General features: G+C 42.5%; 1 protein-coding gene across 1 annotated transcript in view; it reads left to right on the forward strand.

The window, feature by feature from the left end:
* Positions 1-15,073, forward strand: part of LOC121390244 (carcinoembryonic antigen-related cell adhesion molecule 20-like) — a 15,436-nt gene extending 363 nt beyond the window's left edge. Inside the window, exons 2-5 of the mRNA XM_041522024.1 lie at positions 839-1,120; positions 9,453-9,722; positions 10,567-10,707; positions 12,718-15,073. Of these exons, the coding sequence (XP_041377958.1) occupies positions 839-1,120; positions 9,453-9,722; positions 10,567-10,707; positions 12,718-13,325 (1,301 nt within the window). The 3' untranslated portion in view covers positions 13,326-15,073. The remainder of the gene's footprint in view (positions 1-838; positions 1,121-9,452; positions 9,723-10,566; positions 10,708-12,717) is intronic.
* The last annotated feature ends 877 nt before the right edge of the window (positions 15,074-15,950 follow it).

Below are 15,950 nucleotides of genomic sequence, written 5' to 3' on the forward strand. Positions count from 1 at the left end.
GTTTAAGTTCGATTAGCTTTAGTTAGGTAGACGATACACCCAGTGACGTGTGTAAGTTCTATTAGCTTTAGTTAGGTAGACTATACACCCAGTGACGTGTGTAAGTTATATTAGCTTTAGTTAGGTAGACGATACACCCAGCGTCTTGTGTAAGTTCTATTAGCTTTAGTTAGGTAGACGATACACCCAGTGACGTGTGTAAGTTCTATTAGCTTTAGTTAGGTAGACGATACACCCAGTGACGTGTGTAAGTTTGATTAGCTTTAGTTAGGTAGACTATACACCCAGTGACGTGTGTAAGTTCTATTAGCTTTAGTTAGGTTTACACCCAGTGTGTAAGTTCTATTAGCTTTAGTTAGGTATACGATACACCCAGTGTCTTGTGTAAGTTCTATTAGCTTTAGTTAGGTAGACGATACACCCAGTGACGTGTGTAAGTTCTATTAGCTTTAGTTAGGTAGACGATACACCCAGTGTCTTGTGTAAGTTCGATTAGCTTTAGTTAGGTAGACGATACACCCAGTGACGTGTGTAAGTTTGATTAGCTTTAATTAGGTAGACGATATTTAATGGTGATGTCGTATATGATTTATATGTATATATCGGCCTACTACAACCATCTACTGTAATAATCTGTATCTATAGAATGCTAAGTAATCCTACTTCAACTATCTACTGTAATAATCTGTATCTGTAGAAAGCTAAGTAATCCTACTTCAACTATCTACTGTAATAATCTGTATCTATAGAAAGCTAAGTACGATTATGTTGCTATATCGACGATCAAGTCATCAAGTCTAATCTGTATTTATATACACGCTAACACGAATATTTCCAGATGCACCGACTATACATTTACCAAGCCGGCGGGTCATTGAAGAATTGTCTACCCTAAATATTTCTTGTTCTATCACCGGAAATCCGTATGTGACTTCCAGACGCTACTCGTGGCGCGGACCTCGAGGTTTCACTTCCGCCAAACAACAGCTTGTGATCGACGCCATTCGGCGAGACGAGTCGGGGAACTACACATGCCTGGCGGAGGAATACGTCGACTCTAATGACGTCACACATCATCACTCACTGACAGCTGAGAAGACGGTTTACGTTGACGTCCAGTGTAAGATTTCACAATTTACCTTCCACAAGATCATGGTATGTGTTGTCATGTTTCTTGGAACGTACCCATGCTATTGAGTTGTTTTTTCCCCACTGTCTAAACTGTGTCACGTCTCCTAGTTTAACACGTGCCTTCCTTTCCTTCACTGTCTAACCTGTGTCACGTCTCCTAGTTTAACACGTGCCTTCCTTTCCTTCACTGTCTAAACTGTGTCACGTCTCCTAGACACGTGCCTTCCTTTCCTTCACTGTCTAAACTGTGTCACGTCTCCTAGACACGTGCCTTCCTTTCCTTCACTGTCTAAACTGTGTCACGTCTCCTAGTTTAGCACGTGTCTTCCTTTCCTTCACTGTCTAAACTGTCACATCTCCTAGTTTAACATGTGCCTTCTTTTCCTTCACTGTCTAACCTGTGTCACGTGTCCTAGTTTAACACGTGCCTTCCTCTCCTTCACTGTCTAAACTGTCACATCTCCTAGTTTAACATGTGCCTTCTTTTCCTTCACTGTCTAACCTGTGTCACGTCTCCTAGACACGTGTCTTCCTTTCCTTCACTGTCTAAACTGTGTCACGTCTCCTAGTTTAACACGTGCCTTCCTTTCCTTCACTGTCTAACCTGTGTCACGTCTCCTAGTTTAGCACGTGTCTTCCTTTCCTTCACTGTCTAACCTGTGTCACGTCTCCTTCACTGTCTAAATTGTGTTACGTCTCCTAGTTTAACACGCACCTTCCGTTCCTTCACTGTCTAAACTGTGTCATGTCTCCTAGTTTAACACGTGCCTTCCTTTCCTTCACTGTCTAAATTGTGTTACGTCTCCTAGTTTAACACGTGCCTTCCTTTCCTTCACTGTCTAAACTGTGTCATGTCTCCTAGTTTAACACGTGCCTTCCTTTCCTTCACTGTCTAAACTGTGTTACGTCTCCTAGTTTAACACGTGCCTTCCTTTCCTTCACTGTCTAAATTGTGTTACGTCTCCTAGTTTAACACGTGCCTTCCCCTTCACTGTCTAAACTGTCCTTTCCTTCACTGTCTAAACTGTGTCATGTCTCCTAGTTTAACACGCACCTTCCGTTCCTTCACTGTCTAAACTGTGTCATGTCTCCTAGTTTAACACGTGCCTTCCTTTCCTTCACTGTCTAAATTGTGTTACGTCTCCTAGTTTAACACGTGCCTTCCTTTCCTTCACTGTCTAAACTGTGTCACGTCTCCTAGTTTAACACGTGCCTTCCTTTCCTTCACTGTCTAAATTGTGTTACGTCTCCTAGTTTAACACGTGCCTTCCTTTCCTTCACTGTCTAAACTGTGTCATGTCTCCTAGTTTAACACGCACCTTCCGTTCCTTCACTGTCTAAACTGTGTCATGTCTCCTAGTTTAACACGTGCCTTCCTTTCCTTCACTGTCTAAATTGTGTTACGTCTCCTAGTTTAACACGCACCTTCCGTTCCTTCACTGTCTAAACTGTGTCATGTCTCCTAGTTTAACACGTGCCTTCCTTTCCTTCACTGTCTAAACTGTGTCATGTCTCCTAGTTTAACACGTGCCTTCCTTTCCTTCACTGTCTAAATTGTGTTACGTCTCCTAGTTTAACACGTGCCTTCCTTTCCTTCACTGTCTAAACTGTGTCACGTCTCCTAGACACGTGCCTTCCTTTCCTTCACTGTCTAAACTGTGTCATGTCTCCTAGTTTAACACGTGCCTTCCTTTCCTTCACTGTCTAAATTGTGTTACGTCTCCTAGTTTAACACGTGCCTTCCTTTCCTTCACTGTCTAAACTATGTCATGTCTCCTAGACACGTGCCTTCCTTTCCTTCACTGTCTAAACTGTGTCATGTCTCCTAGTTTAACACGTGCCTTCCGTTCCTTCACTGTCTAAACTGTGTCATGTCTCCTAGTTTAACACGTGCCTTCCGTTCCTTCACTGTCTAAACTGTGTCATGTCTCCTAGTTTAACACGTGCCTTCCTTTCCTTCACTGTCTAAACTGTGTCATGTCTCCTAGTTTAACACGTGCCTTCCTTTCCTTCACTGTCTAAACTGTGTCATGTCTCCTAGTTTAACACGTGCCTTCCGTTCCTTCACTGTCTAAACTGTGTCATGTCTCCTAGTTTAACACGTGCCTTCCTTTCCTTCACTGTCTAAACTGTGTCATGTCTCCTAGTTTAACACGTGCCTTCCTTTCCTTCACTGTCTAACCTGTGTCACGTCTCCTAGTTTAACACGTGCCTTCCTTTCCTTCACTGTCTAACTTGTGTCACGTCTCCTAGTTTAACACGTGCCTTCCTTTCCTTCACTGTCTAACCTGTGTCACGTCTCCTTCACTGTCTAAATTGTGTTACGTTTCCTAGTTTAACACGCACCTTCCGTTCCTTCACTGTCTAAACTGTGTCATGTCTCCTAGTTTAACACGTGCCTTCCTTTCCTTTCTTGATTTCTGTAATTAGTCTATTTAAAAGTATCTCTGTAAATTGTGTGTGCATATTATTGACAGTATGATAATTTTTCAGGGGTTACTATTTTGTTTTAGTCGGTGTAGTGACCTATTGAGCTGTTAAAACCCACTCTTAGTCATTGATATTTCTATTAATTGATAAACCTTAATGAAAGCCATTTTTTTATCGATGATATGGTTGGTCCCGACTAAGATATCATAGAGCCCAATATGGACCGGGGCAGGGGGGGGGGGGGGGGGGGGATTTATTATATTATGTTAGACCAAATTAATTTTTGTAAACTTGACAAAGCAGTAAGTTATGCAGAGGGGAGGTCTAGACTGTGGCAAGTAGAAATTTGCTTTGAAAGGGGGTGTTTAGACCACGCCACCCCACCCCACACCCATGTACACGCGCCTGCAACGTGATTGACAAAAAGGCACTAACGTAAAATATAAAATAACAAGATAATTTATATAACACAAATATTACATTTTTATAGTTGAATTATCATTATTATTATTATTATTATTATTATTATTATTATCGAATACCAGTACATAGTGTTTAACAAACAATTTTGTTGGTATATCAAATGGGCAAGTTACACTTATTTGCGAGTAACATGCTTTTAATTATGGAAAACGTTTTCGAGTTTTCAAACATTACTTTTAAATGTTTAAGCATTTATTAGCTGGAACAACACGCAATGAATAAAGACCTTGGTTCTGCTCATGTAATACGATCAACAAAATGTGTACATACTCTTGAAAATTATATAAATAAAAAAAATTGGAATAAATAAAAATTTAAATAAAGAGAGGCGCCAGTATCCTAAGTTAATTAAATAAACCAGAAATAAAACTGCTTTTCGTTTTGTTTACATTATAATTTAATTCTTATGTGTATCACCACACTTTAATTTTGATTGTCCAGGAATGCATGTCCGGCCCGGACTTGATATTCTGGCAGTCACACCAGTATTCCCAAGGAACGTAAGTCCTAGGACTTACATTCCTAGGTATATTAGACCTAGGACCTGCATTTCTAGGAGATTAAGTCCGGACAGACAACTGTTCCTACGGACTTGTATTCCGTTTACACCGGTACCGGGCTGCGAATCATGTACCTACCAGCCTGTATTTTATGTGGCCTCATGGATGTAAACAATATAATATACAAACCTGTGTCCACACCATCGCCATGTTAAAAGACTGGATTACCGCCCTCGACTGTCCACACCATCGCCATGTTAAAAGACTGGATTACCGCCTTCGACTGTCCACACCATCGCCATGTTAAAAGACTGGATTACCGCCCTCGACTGTCTACACCATCGCCATGTTAAAAGTCTGGATTACCACCCTCGACTGGCCACACCATCGCCATGTTAAAAGACTGGATTACCGCCCTCGACTGGCCACACCATCCGCACTCGACTGGCCACACCATCGCCATGTTAAAAGACTGGATTACCGCCCTCGACTGTCCACACCATCGCCATGTTAAAAGATTGGATTAGCGCCCTCGACTGTCCACACCATCGCCATGTTAAAAGACTAGATTACCGCCCTCGACTGTCCACACCATCGCCATGTTAAAAGACTGGATTACCGCCCTCGACTGTCCACACCATCGCCATGTTAAAAGACTGGATTACCGCCCTCGACTGTCCACACCATCGCCATGTTAAAAGACTAGATTACCGCCCTCGACTGTCCACACCATCGCCATGTTAAAAGATTGGATTAGCGCCCTCGACTGTCCACACCATCGCCATGTTAAAAGACTGGATTACCGCCCTCGACTGTCCACACCATCGCCATGTTAAAAGACTGGATTACCGTCCTCGACTGTCCACACCGTCCTCGACTGTCCACACCATCGCCATGTTAAAAGACTGGATTACCGCCCTCGACTGTCCACACCATCGCCATATTAAAAGACTGGATTACCACCCTCGACTGTCCACACTATCGCCATGTTAAAAGTCTGGATTACCGCTCTCGACTGTCCACACCATCGCCATGTTAAAAGTCTGGATTACCGCCCTCGACTGTCCACACCATCGCCATGTTAAAAGTCTGGATTACCGCCCTCGACTGTCCACACCATCGCCATGTTAAAAGTCTGGATTACCGCCCACGACTGTCCACATCATCGCCATGTTAAAAGACTAGATTACCGCCCTCGACTGTCCACACCATCGCCATGTTAAAAGACTAGATTACCGTCCTCGACTGTCCACACCATCGCCATGTTAAAAGACTAGATTACCGTCCTCGACTGTTCACACCATCGCCATGTTAAAAGACTAGATTACCGTCCTCGACTGTCCACACCATCGCCATGTTAAAAGACTAGATTACCGCCCTCGACTGTCCACACCATCGCCATGTTAAAAGACTGGATTACCGCCCTCGACTGTCCACACCATCGCCATGTTAAAAGACTAGATTACCGTCCTCGACTGTCCACACCATCGCCATGTTAAAAGACTGGATTACCGCCCTCGACTGTCCACACCATCGCCATGTTAAAAGTCTGGATTACCGCCCTCGACTGTCCACACCATCGCCATGTTAAAAGACTAGATTACCGTCCTCGACTGTCCACACCATCACCATGTTAAAAGACTAGATTACCGTCCTCGACTGTTATTGTTACTGACTTTCACTTTGACACTGTTTGCACGTGCCATACACCACGAAGGTTTCAGGCACGCCCATCACGGGATTAGCCTCTGACTTCGCCAGTGACTAAGTCCGGGACAGGAGGGGGGGGGGGGGTGCAGTTTGAGGTGGGCGGAATTTTGAATACCAAAATTAAAACTTAGGTCTGGAACCTAAAGCCAAAATAGAACCTACATTTTACTCATATTTGGAAAAATTAAAAGTCAAAACAAAACTTAGACTGCTCGACCGAAAAACATTCAGGTGATTTGAGCAATTTTGACGAGCTGCCAAAAGTAAAGTACCTCGGACTATTTATATAAAAAAAATAAACATAAGTTAGTGAACACAGCAGCCAAAAAAGTTAAAAGTCAACTAAGCCCTGGATCTGGAATTATATTAACGTGCCCCTATCCACAGAGGTTCAGGCACGCCCACTACGGATTTGGCCTCTGACTTCGCCAGTGACCAACTCCGGAGCAGGGGGGGGGGGGGGGGAGGTAAGTTTGAAGTGGGCAGATTTTGGAAAAAAGCCATTTAGTGAAGTCAACGCGAGCGCGGACCGAATAGCAGACACTTCGCAAACTTGAAGTAACACCGAGTGGGAGCCGTGTTCTGATTGGCTGAATTTCAATTCCTCGGTGAAGCCTGTAATTTACCTAAGTCTACGGAGAGTAACTGCGCCTAACATCATGTCCGGACTAAGAGTTTAAACCCAAAAGTAAGTTTGACTGCTCGGCCGAAACGGTTTTAAGGTGATTTGAGCAATTGAACGGGCGCCAAAGTAAAATGCGTTGGACTATTTATAAAAAAAATAAACATAAGAATTTTGAGACTCGGTCGAAAATTTTAAAGTCCAACTAGCCCAAAAGGAGGTTGTTACCTGTCCTAGCAAAGGTTGGCGTTTAGGGTGAGCCGATGAAGTTGGAGGAGTCAATATCCGTGAAGAAGTGCCGGTATGGGCTGACTGCTAATTGCCTGACCAATGGACGGTAGTTGGCCCCCGTTTATCGTCTTCACGATGCGATGTATTGTCGGGTTGTCCATTTCTTTCAGCAGCATTCCCTGGTGGTATATTCCGGCTTGGTGTATGGTCAGTATACACACCACCTCATTATCACTCAGAAGGGATCTGCTGATGGCGAACTCTCCTTCCGGGCTCCTTGGAAGCTTGACCCAGGTTTTTTGACTAGGGGTCATGTATCGTTTGGTAACGTCCTCTATGTTCATCCGGATGAGGTTGGCATACCGCTGTTGTAGTTTACCCGCCTGCAGAGTCCACTGTTGGGTTTGTGGCTCGTGGGGTTTCGGCGGTTGAAACGGTTGGCTTGGCTTGTCTGGTTGGCCACTCGGGGGAGTGGTTGCCTTCCGTTTCACAATAGCCAATTTTCGGGCCTGCGCCTCAACGGGTGCCGCCTGTATAATCGGCGGCACAACCGGAGGCGCTGAAGTCATGGCCTGTGGAGTTGGTCCAACTGGTTCCATCGTAGAAGACGGGATGTCCGGGGCTGGTGCCTCTTCTGGTCCAGTCTTCTTACGGGGGGCGGCGATGGGTGGCGAAGCAGAAGGAGCCGCTGCCGACGGTTTAGCCGCCGGTTTTGTCTCCCCCTGAACCTTCCCTGGTGCACGTCTCCTCTTCCTCCACCTTCCTTTCTTCGGTGGTACCGGGTCTCCGTACACCAAGGTCACGGTTGCCCGTGACCCGGTGTACGTAATCCGGTACTCTAGCAAAGCTCCATAAGAGACCATCAGTCCCCCCAGGTGGGGGGGTAACTCGAGAGAACATGGACACACGTCTTGTCTCATCGTGATCTATTTGCAACTGCAAGAATGAATGAACTAAGCCCTTACCTGGAAGCAAATGTTAGTTGAGTTCAAATAGTATTAGAGATTGCTATTATTATTATTATTATTATTATCATCATCATTATTATATCATCATCATCATCATCATCATCATCATCATTATTATTATTATTATTATTATTATCATCATCATTATCATTATTATTATTATTAGCATCATCATCATTATCATTATTATTATTATTATCATTATTATCATTATTATTATTATTATGTTATCTTAATGCATGTATCACTGTAATCTGGAGTTAGTAATTAACGTGGCAGTTATAAATAACTATCTAGAAAACAACTGTAAACCATTTGCAAACCCATGTACTCTGCCGTTCGAGAACTAGACGAACACCATCATAACTGTCCAAATGTCAGTCTAGCTCTCGAACGGCAGAGTACTCGGGACACAAACAGGATAGCACTTACCGGCCTCGCTGGTGTCGTGGTTACGCTTCGGACTTAAGGCTGGTAGGTACAGGGTTCGCAGCTCGGTACCGGCTCCCATCCAGAGCGAGTTTTAACGACTCGATGGGTAGGTGTAAGACCACTACACCCTCTTCTCTCTCACTAACCACTAACAACTAACCCACTGTCCTGGACAAACAGCCCAGATAGCTGAGGTGTGTGTGCCCAGGACAGCGTGCTTGAACCTAATTTGGATATAACAACAAAAATAAGCTGAAATGTTTGGGGGGGGGGGGGGGGATCATGAAGTTACGTTTTAGAAATAGAATTTAAATGCAACATGTGACTTAAGAGGACCTTTAGATCTTTCTGTACGTGCCCGTCACTTCGTTCTGTGCGTGTGTCCGTCGCGCCATACGGATGAAATAAGAGCACCTTTACATGTTTCTGTGCGTGTATCCGTCGCGCCATACGGATGACATAAGAGCACCTTTACATGTTTCTGTACGTGTATCCGTCGCGCCATACGGGTGACATAAGAGCACCTTTACATGTTTCTGTACGTGTGTCCGTCGCGCCATACGGGTGACATAAGAGGACCTTTACATGTTTCTGTACGTGTATCCGTCGCGCCATACGGGTGACATAAGAGGACCTTTACATGTTTCTGTGCGTGTATCCGTCGCGCCATACGGGTGACATAAGAGCACCTTTACATGTTTCTGTGCGTGTATCCGTCGCGCCATACGGGTTACATAAGAGGACCTTTACATGTTTCTGTACGTGTGTCCGTCGCGCCATACGGATGAAATAAGAGCACCTTTACATGTTTCTGTGCGTGTATCCGTCGCGCCATACGGATGAAATAAGAGCACCTTTACATGTTTCTGTACGTGTGTCTGTCGCGCCATAGGGGTGACATAAGAGCACCTTTACATGTTTCTGTACGTGTGTCCGTCGTTTCAGACTCGCCGTCCATAGACCTCCCCAACTCCACTCTAGAGGTGAGAGAACACAGCGACCTCAGAGTTACCTGCCTTGTACACTCAAACCCGCAGCCTCGTTCTGTGAGGTGGGTTTCACCAGGTGGCGCCACAATTCCTAGCGCTCGCCTGGTCCTCCCGCACATTGAGCGGCGTCAAGGCGGCGCCTACTCGTGCGAGGCCGTCAATAGACTGGAGGCGCCTGGCTCAAAAGAGAGGAGAACTTCAAAATCAGTCTGGGTTGTCGTTCTGCGTGAGTCTTCATTCACTTTTAATATTAAAACGTCTGGAATCCAATACTATAATATTAATGTACAATACTATATATATATATTACACAATGTATAGATATAATTAATATTTAACTGTCTAGAATACAATACTATATATATTACACAACGTATAGATATAATTAATATTTAACCATCTAGAATACAATACTATATATATATATATATATATATATATATATATATATATATATATATATATATATTACACAATGTGTAGATATAATAATATTTAACTGTCTAGAATACATTACCTATATATAATATACAACATATAGATATAATTAGTATTTAACAGTTTAGAATGCAGTACCTATATATAATACACAACATATAAATATAATTAATATTTAACAGTTTAGAATGCATTACCTATATATAATACATAACATATAGATATAATTAATATTTAACAATTTAGAATGCATTACCTATATATAATACACAACATACAGATATAATTAATATTTAACAGTTTAGAATACATTTCCTATACATAATACACAATGTATAGATATAATTAATATTCAACCGCCTTGACTATTTTAAATTACCTATTATTCTGTATTATTCATCTGTATAATATCTATTATAGATTACAGATTATAGTTCATATAGTAGACATGTATATAACACTATATTACATAGATAGATATTACATATATGCACGTTCATGTATCATAATACAGTGTTATGTACATGCATAATATATGAACTATACTCTATACATGTATATCTATAACAGATATTATATATAGATGTGTATATACATAGTACATGTTTATATTTCTGCGCTTTATTGTACAGCAGCTGAAGGTCATTCAACTGCGGAAATGACGTCATCGGCGTACACTGGAGTGGGTGTCGTGATCGGCGCCGTTCTCGCCTTGATCGTCGTCGCTGCCGTCGTCGTGTACCGCAGGAGGAGGACGTATCTCAGCCCACGTGGTTGGTCATTCTGTGTTACAGACTTCATTGTTTAAAAGTAGAAATATCAATCAAATGTCTTACTATATTGAGTCATGGCGTCTATTGTGTTCTGTGGTATTCTGTCGTGTTGTGTCGTATTGTGTTATGTGCTGTGGTATTATGTCATGTTGTGTCGTATTGTGTCATGTGCTGTGGTATTCTGTCGTGTTGTGTCATATTGTGCCATGTGTTGTGGTATTCTGTCGTGTTGTGTCATGTGATATGGTATTATGTCATGTTGTGTTGTATTGTGTCATGTGTTGTGGTATTATGTCGTGTTGTGTCATGCGGTGTGGTATTATGTCGTCTTGTGTCGTATTGTGCCATGTGTTGTGGTATTCTGTCGTGTTGTGTCATGTGTTGTGGTATTATGTCGTGTTGTGTCGTATTGTGTCATGTGCTGTGGTATTCTGTCGTGTTGTGTAGTCTTATGTCATGTGCTGTGGTATTCTATCGTGTTGTGTCGTGTTGTGTCATATTGTGCCATGTGTTGTGGTATTATGTCGTATTGTGTCATGTGCTGTGGTATTATGTTGTGTTGTGTCGTATTGTGTCATGTGTTGTGGTATTATGTCGTGTTGTGTCATGCGGTGTGGTATGCTGTCGTGTTGTGTCATGTTCTGTGGTATTCTGTTGTGTTGTGTCGTATTGTGCCATGTATTGTGGTATTCTGTCGTGTTGTGTCATGCGGTGTGGTATTCTGCTGTGTTGTGTCATGTGCTGTGGTATTCGGTTGTGTTGTGTCGTATTGTGTCATGTGCTGTCGTATTCTGTCGTGTTGTGTCATACTGTGTCATATTGAGTCGTATTGTGTCTTGTTGTGTCCTATTATGTCGTGCTGTGTCACACTGATGTAGAGGATTTCATTTTTGTAGGGGTAGGGGGTGTTTGAGGCTGATTTTTGCCCGAATTAAACAAACATGCCCGAATCTGGATACTTTATTCTTATTAGCATTATGTGTAACAGAACAATCAACCTCCACTGAGGGGATTCGAACCACGGGGTCTCAGTATGAGAGTCCAGCGCACTACCAACTGAGCTAATAGGGAAATCTCCACTAGCTACTGCTAGTAAGAGCACTTTATACCAACACTACTACATACTCCCCCACCCCACCCCTCAAAAGTGAAGCTACGTCCCGGAGTTGTGGGCCACGGGCAATTGAACTGTTACGGGTCCTGACTGGGTTATAATTGTATTTTTGTGTTAAGAACATGTGGGCTTCAAATGTAACAGAAAAATCAACCTCCACTGAGAGGATTCGAACCACGGACTCAGTACGAGAGTCCAGCGCTCTACCAACTCGACTATTAGGAAATTTCCCACCGCCGAGCAGCTATACAGGGTTGCAAACGAATCACTGCGCATTTTACATGGATTACAACTAACATTGTGGGTAATATTTCATGCCGGCTCATTTTGTCCGTATATCTCTTTCGTTTGTGCCCAAATTTGTGGATTGCCTCCAGGATTGTGGGAGGGGGCAACTGCCCTGCCTCTGTCTCATACACTTATGTTGTGTTGTATTATGTCTTCTTGTACGATATTATGGTGTGCTGTATCATATTATGTCATGTCGTATCGTATTATGTCATGTTGTATTATGTCGTGTTGTGTTATATTATATCGTGTTGTGTCGTGTTCTATCATATTGTATTGTTATATCGTATTATGTCGTGTTGTATTGTATTGTCATATTGTGTTGTGTTGTGCAGTGTTTTGTCGTGTTGTGTTGTGTTGTATCGTATTAGGTCGTGTTGTGCGGTATTATGCCATGTGTTATATTGTGTCGTGTTGTTTCGTATTTTGTCGTGTTGTGTCGTATTATGTCGTGTTCTGCTAATCGTCGACACAAGCATCAGTCGTATACCTATTAAAGTGACATAATAGTAACACACAAATAATATGCATTCGTATGATCACTAAAAATATATATTATTTATAATTTACCATATCATTTAAAGTGTTGACTCTCTTTTCTTATATAGGACAGAGAAACCCATCTTTGGCGGCAAAGGTTATCCGTTACGAACCTACGGCCTCCTTGCGGTCACACGATGACGTCATTTATATGAGTGGCAGACAACACAACTCGTATGCGGATATTGTTTACGTGGACGGGGGTTATATAAACCCAGCTCATGACGTCATTGATGACCACAGGCAACAAAACATGTATGTTGATGTCCCTGATGGTGGATATTCACAACCCAATCATGACGTCACTTCCTTTAGTGAAAGCGCTACCCTGAATCCTCACGTGACGATCGCTGCTTCTCACGGAGGTTATCTGAGTCCAACTCATGACATCACCAATGCCTCTGACGGAGGATATCTACATCCAACTCATGACGTCACTTCCTTTACTGAATGCCCCACGTCAAGTGAAGCAAGCATGGGTGACGGTGACAAGCTGAGCATGGAGTCAACGGTAGAAGTGGGATATCACCAGGACGACCATCCGTCTCTCGATACACAGGACCTCAGCTTGAACCAACATCACCATTACGAAGACCTTGACCTTCATCAAAGTGTGAAGGGAAATAACAGCACTGTTCCAACTGCTGAAAACCACTACAGCGAACCAACAATGTAACAATGTTTTGAACAGTGAATGGTTTAAATATCGATAGACAACCACTACAGCGAACTAACAAGTAACAATGTTTGGAACAGTGAATGGTTTTAATATCAATAGACAATGTCCATGCAACAAACTCAGAAACCAGGCTGCCGAAACACGCAATGCCAAAGCACGTGTTTTTATCTTGGAGTTGAAATCTCCACGCCACAATATCATAACATAATTAATTTTACTAATACAAACTACAAATAGGAGTTTTATTACACTTGTGTGCGATAAATATTGATGTCAAACAATGTACATGTTCGCCATGTTTTTAAAGAATATTCCCTCGCACAAACCAGTAAAACGGCTGCCCGCCTCTCGGTATTACGGTTTGCGTGTCACGTAGACAGCGAGTACACGAGTGTCCAAACAATATCGAAGAATGGTGCGCGCGCTGCTATGAATATGTTTTTGGTCTATTTTAAATTATACCAATTCACTGACACAGCAGTTTTAAGCGTATAGGATCTGCTGTCAAACGCGTCAATCTGGATTAACAGAAAGTGGCCAGCTTTAGGTCAGATCAGGTCAGGTGAGAGGGTTTTACATACACATTCAGAGCAAGCTGTTGTAGCACACGCTTGCCATGGGCGCAGGTGTTGACTCTCGGCGGCTCCTCCGTCCAGGGCAGGAAAGGGTTTGGGGTGGGTGGGAGATGGGGTCGTTACCGGGTGAGGGGTTGGTTTTGGTGCTATTGAATTTGCAAATGTCTCGTAGGATTAAAGCCAACTAAACATTGTTGCGTATTTTCTTGAGGGTAATTTGATGCTTAATTTAGAATGGTTCGCCGAAATTGAAATGGAGCTAATTTGGATGATTCGACTTTGTTGATCGAAAGGTAGCTCGTTGCTGGAACCTTGCCTCCATGGAGGCTGTGGTGGTTTGACTCCTAATACGTGGCCTGTGCCAGCTTTCCTGTGGTCCGGCTCCATATCGTGTGTCTGTGTGTTGATTATATCATCTTCGCTCGCTAAGGTTTCTATTCCGTATGCCCCGTGCTGTGTGTGCGCGTGTATACATACGTCTGTGTATACATGTGCATGTGTATCTTTCTGTGTGTATGCGCGCGAACGCATTTGTGAGTGTTGTGTTCCGGTGTATTGTATGGTGGCCTCAGATCACAGTTATCTTCCCATTTGGAAATATTTCCGCGCAAGTAGTCTGCTGTTTGACTGTGATTAGGCAGACAGCTTTGAAGTAGCAACTAACAGACTGAAGTTGACGGGGAGTGCACGTAACTTGTTCACATTGAAGATTGTTTGGTGGTAATTCCGGCCCATGTAAAAGTAGTGGGGTTTTTATGTAAAACGGGTGTACTCCGGCCAGGTTAGTGGGTGTGTTTGTTTCAACCAAGCTGGGTTGTCCTAATCAGAGTATGTTGCTCTCAGACAGCCAAAGGGGCATACCAAAATGCAAGGGCCTACTGATATTAATAAAAGGGCTATAGCCACTGACGCTATATAGAAACATACAGCGTGAATAATTGTGGTCTGTTTCCATGGTACTCGGTGTTTTCGCATAATAAATGATTAACGATAATGTTCGTTGAATTGATATTGCATAATATACTTATTAAATATAATGTTCATGGAGCTGGCATTATATAATAAATTATTAAAGATAATTCTCGTTGAATTGGTATTGCATAATAACATATTAAAGATAGTGTTCATGGAGTTGACATTATATAATAAATGATTAAAGATAATGTTCGATGACATGGGTTGGTTTTGTGTTTTTTCACGCGTGCTCCACGACTGGTATATAGATGACCATGGTACATAATGATATAAAAAAAAAAAACCTGTCTTCGTGAAGATATACATCGTCATATTCATCTCTCTCTCTCTCTCTCTCTCTCTCTCTCTCTCTCTCTCTCTCTCTCTCTCTCTCTCTCTCTCTCTCTCTCTGACACACAAACGCTCTCTCTATAAACTATCTATTTCTCCTCTCTCTCTCTCTCTCTCTCTCTCTCTCTCTCTCTCTCTCTCTCTCTCTCTCTCTCTCTCTCTCTCTCTGACACACACGCTGTCTATAAACTGTCTCTCTCTCTCTCTCTCTCTCTCTCTCTCTCTCTCTCTCTCTCTCTCTCTCTCTCTCTCTCTCTCTCTCTCTCTCTCTCTCTGTGTCTCTCTCCCTATCTCTCTTTATATATCTCTCTCTCTCTCTCTTTCTCTCTCTCACACACACAGATAGATAGATAGATTATATATATATATATATATATATATATATATATATATATATATGTATATATATATATATATATATATATATATATACTCAACCAAAAATGAAAGTATGCATGTTGAAATCTTGAATTATTTTTTTTACTGTGCCATTTCACCATAATCGAAAACCACTGTGCGTACGTACCACACTATACCACGCATTACACGTGCATATCATTTTGGATTGCCGCATGTCACGTGCTGGAGTGCTGTCACGATCGATTTTGTTGTTCGGCATGCATACACCCGATATTTCACTTGGGTTTCCTCGTGAGTGCACACCTTCGAAAAAACAATAAATAAAGCCTATAAAATACCGTTTGATAATGCCACGCCTATCACAACATGAACGTCAAAGAGC

This window comes from Gigantopelta aegis, chromosome 15 (assembly GCF_016097555.1).
Source record: "Gigantopelta aegis isolate Gae_Host chromosome 15, Gae_host_genome, whole genome shotgun sequence".
Taxonomy (NCBI): Eukaryota; Metazoa; Mollusca; class Gastropoda; order Neomphalida; family Peltospiridae; genus Gigantopelta; species Gigantopelta aegis.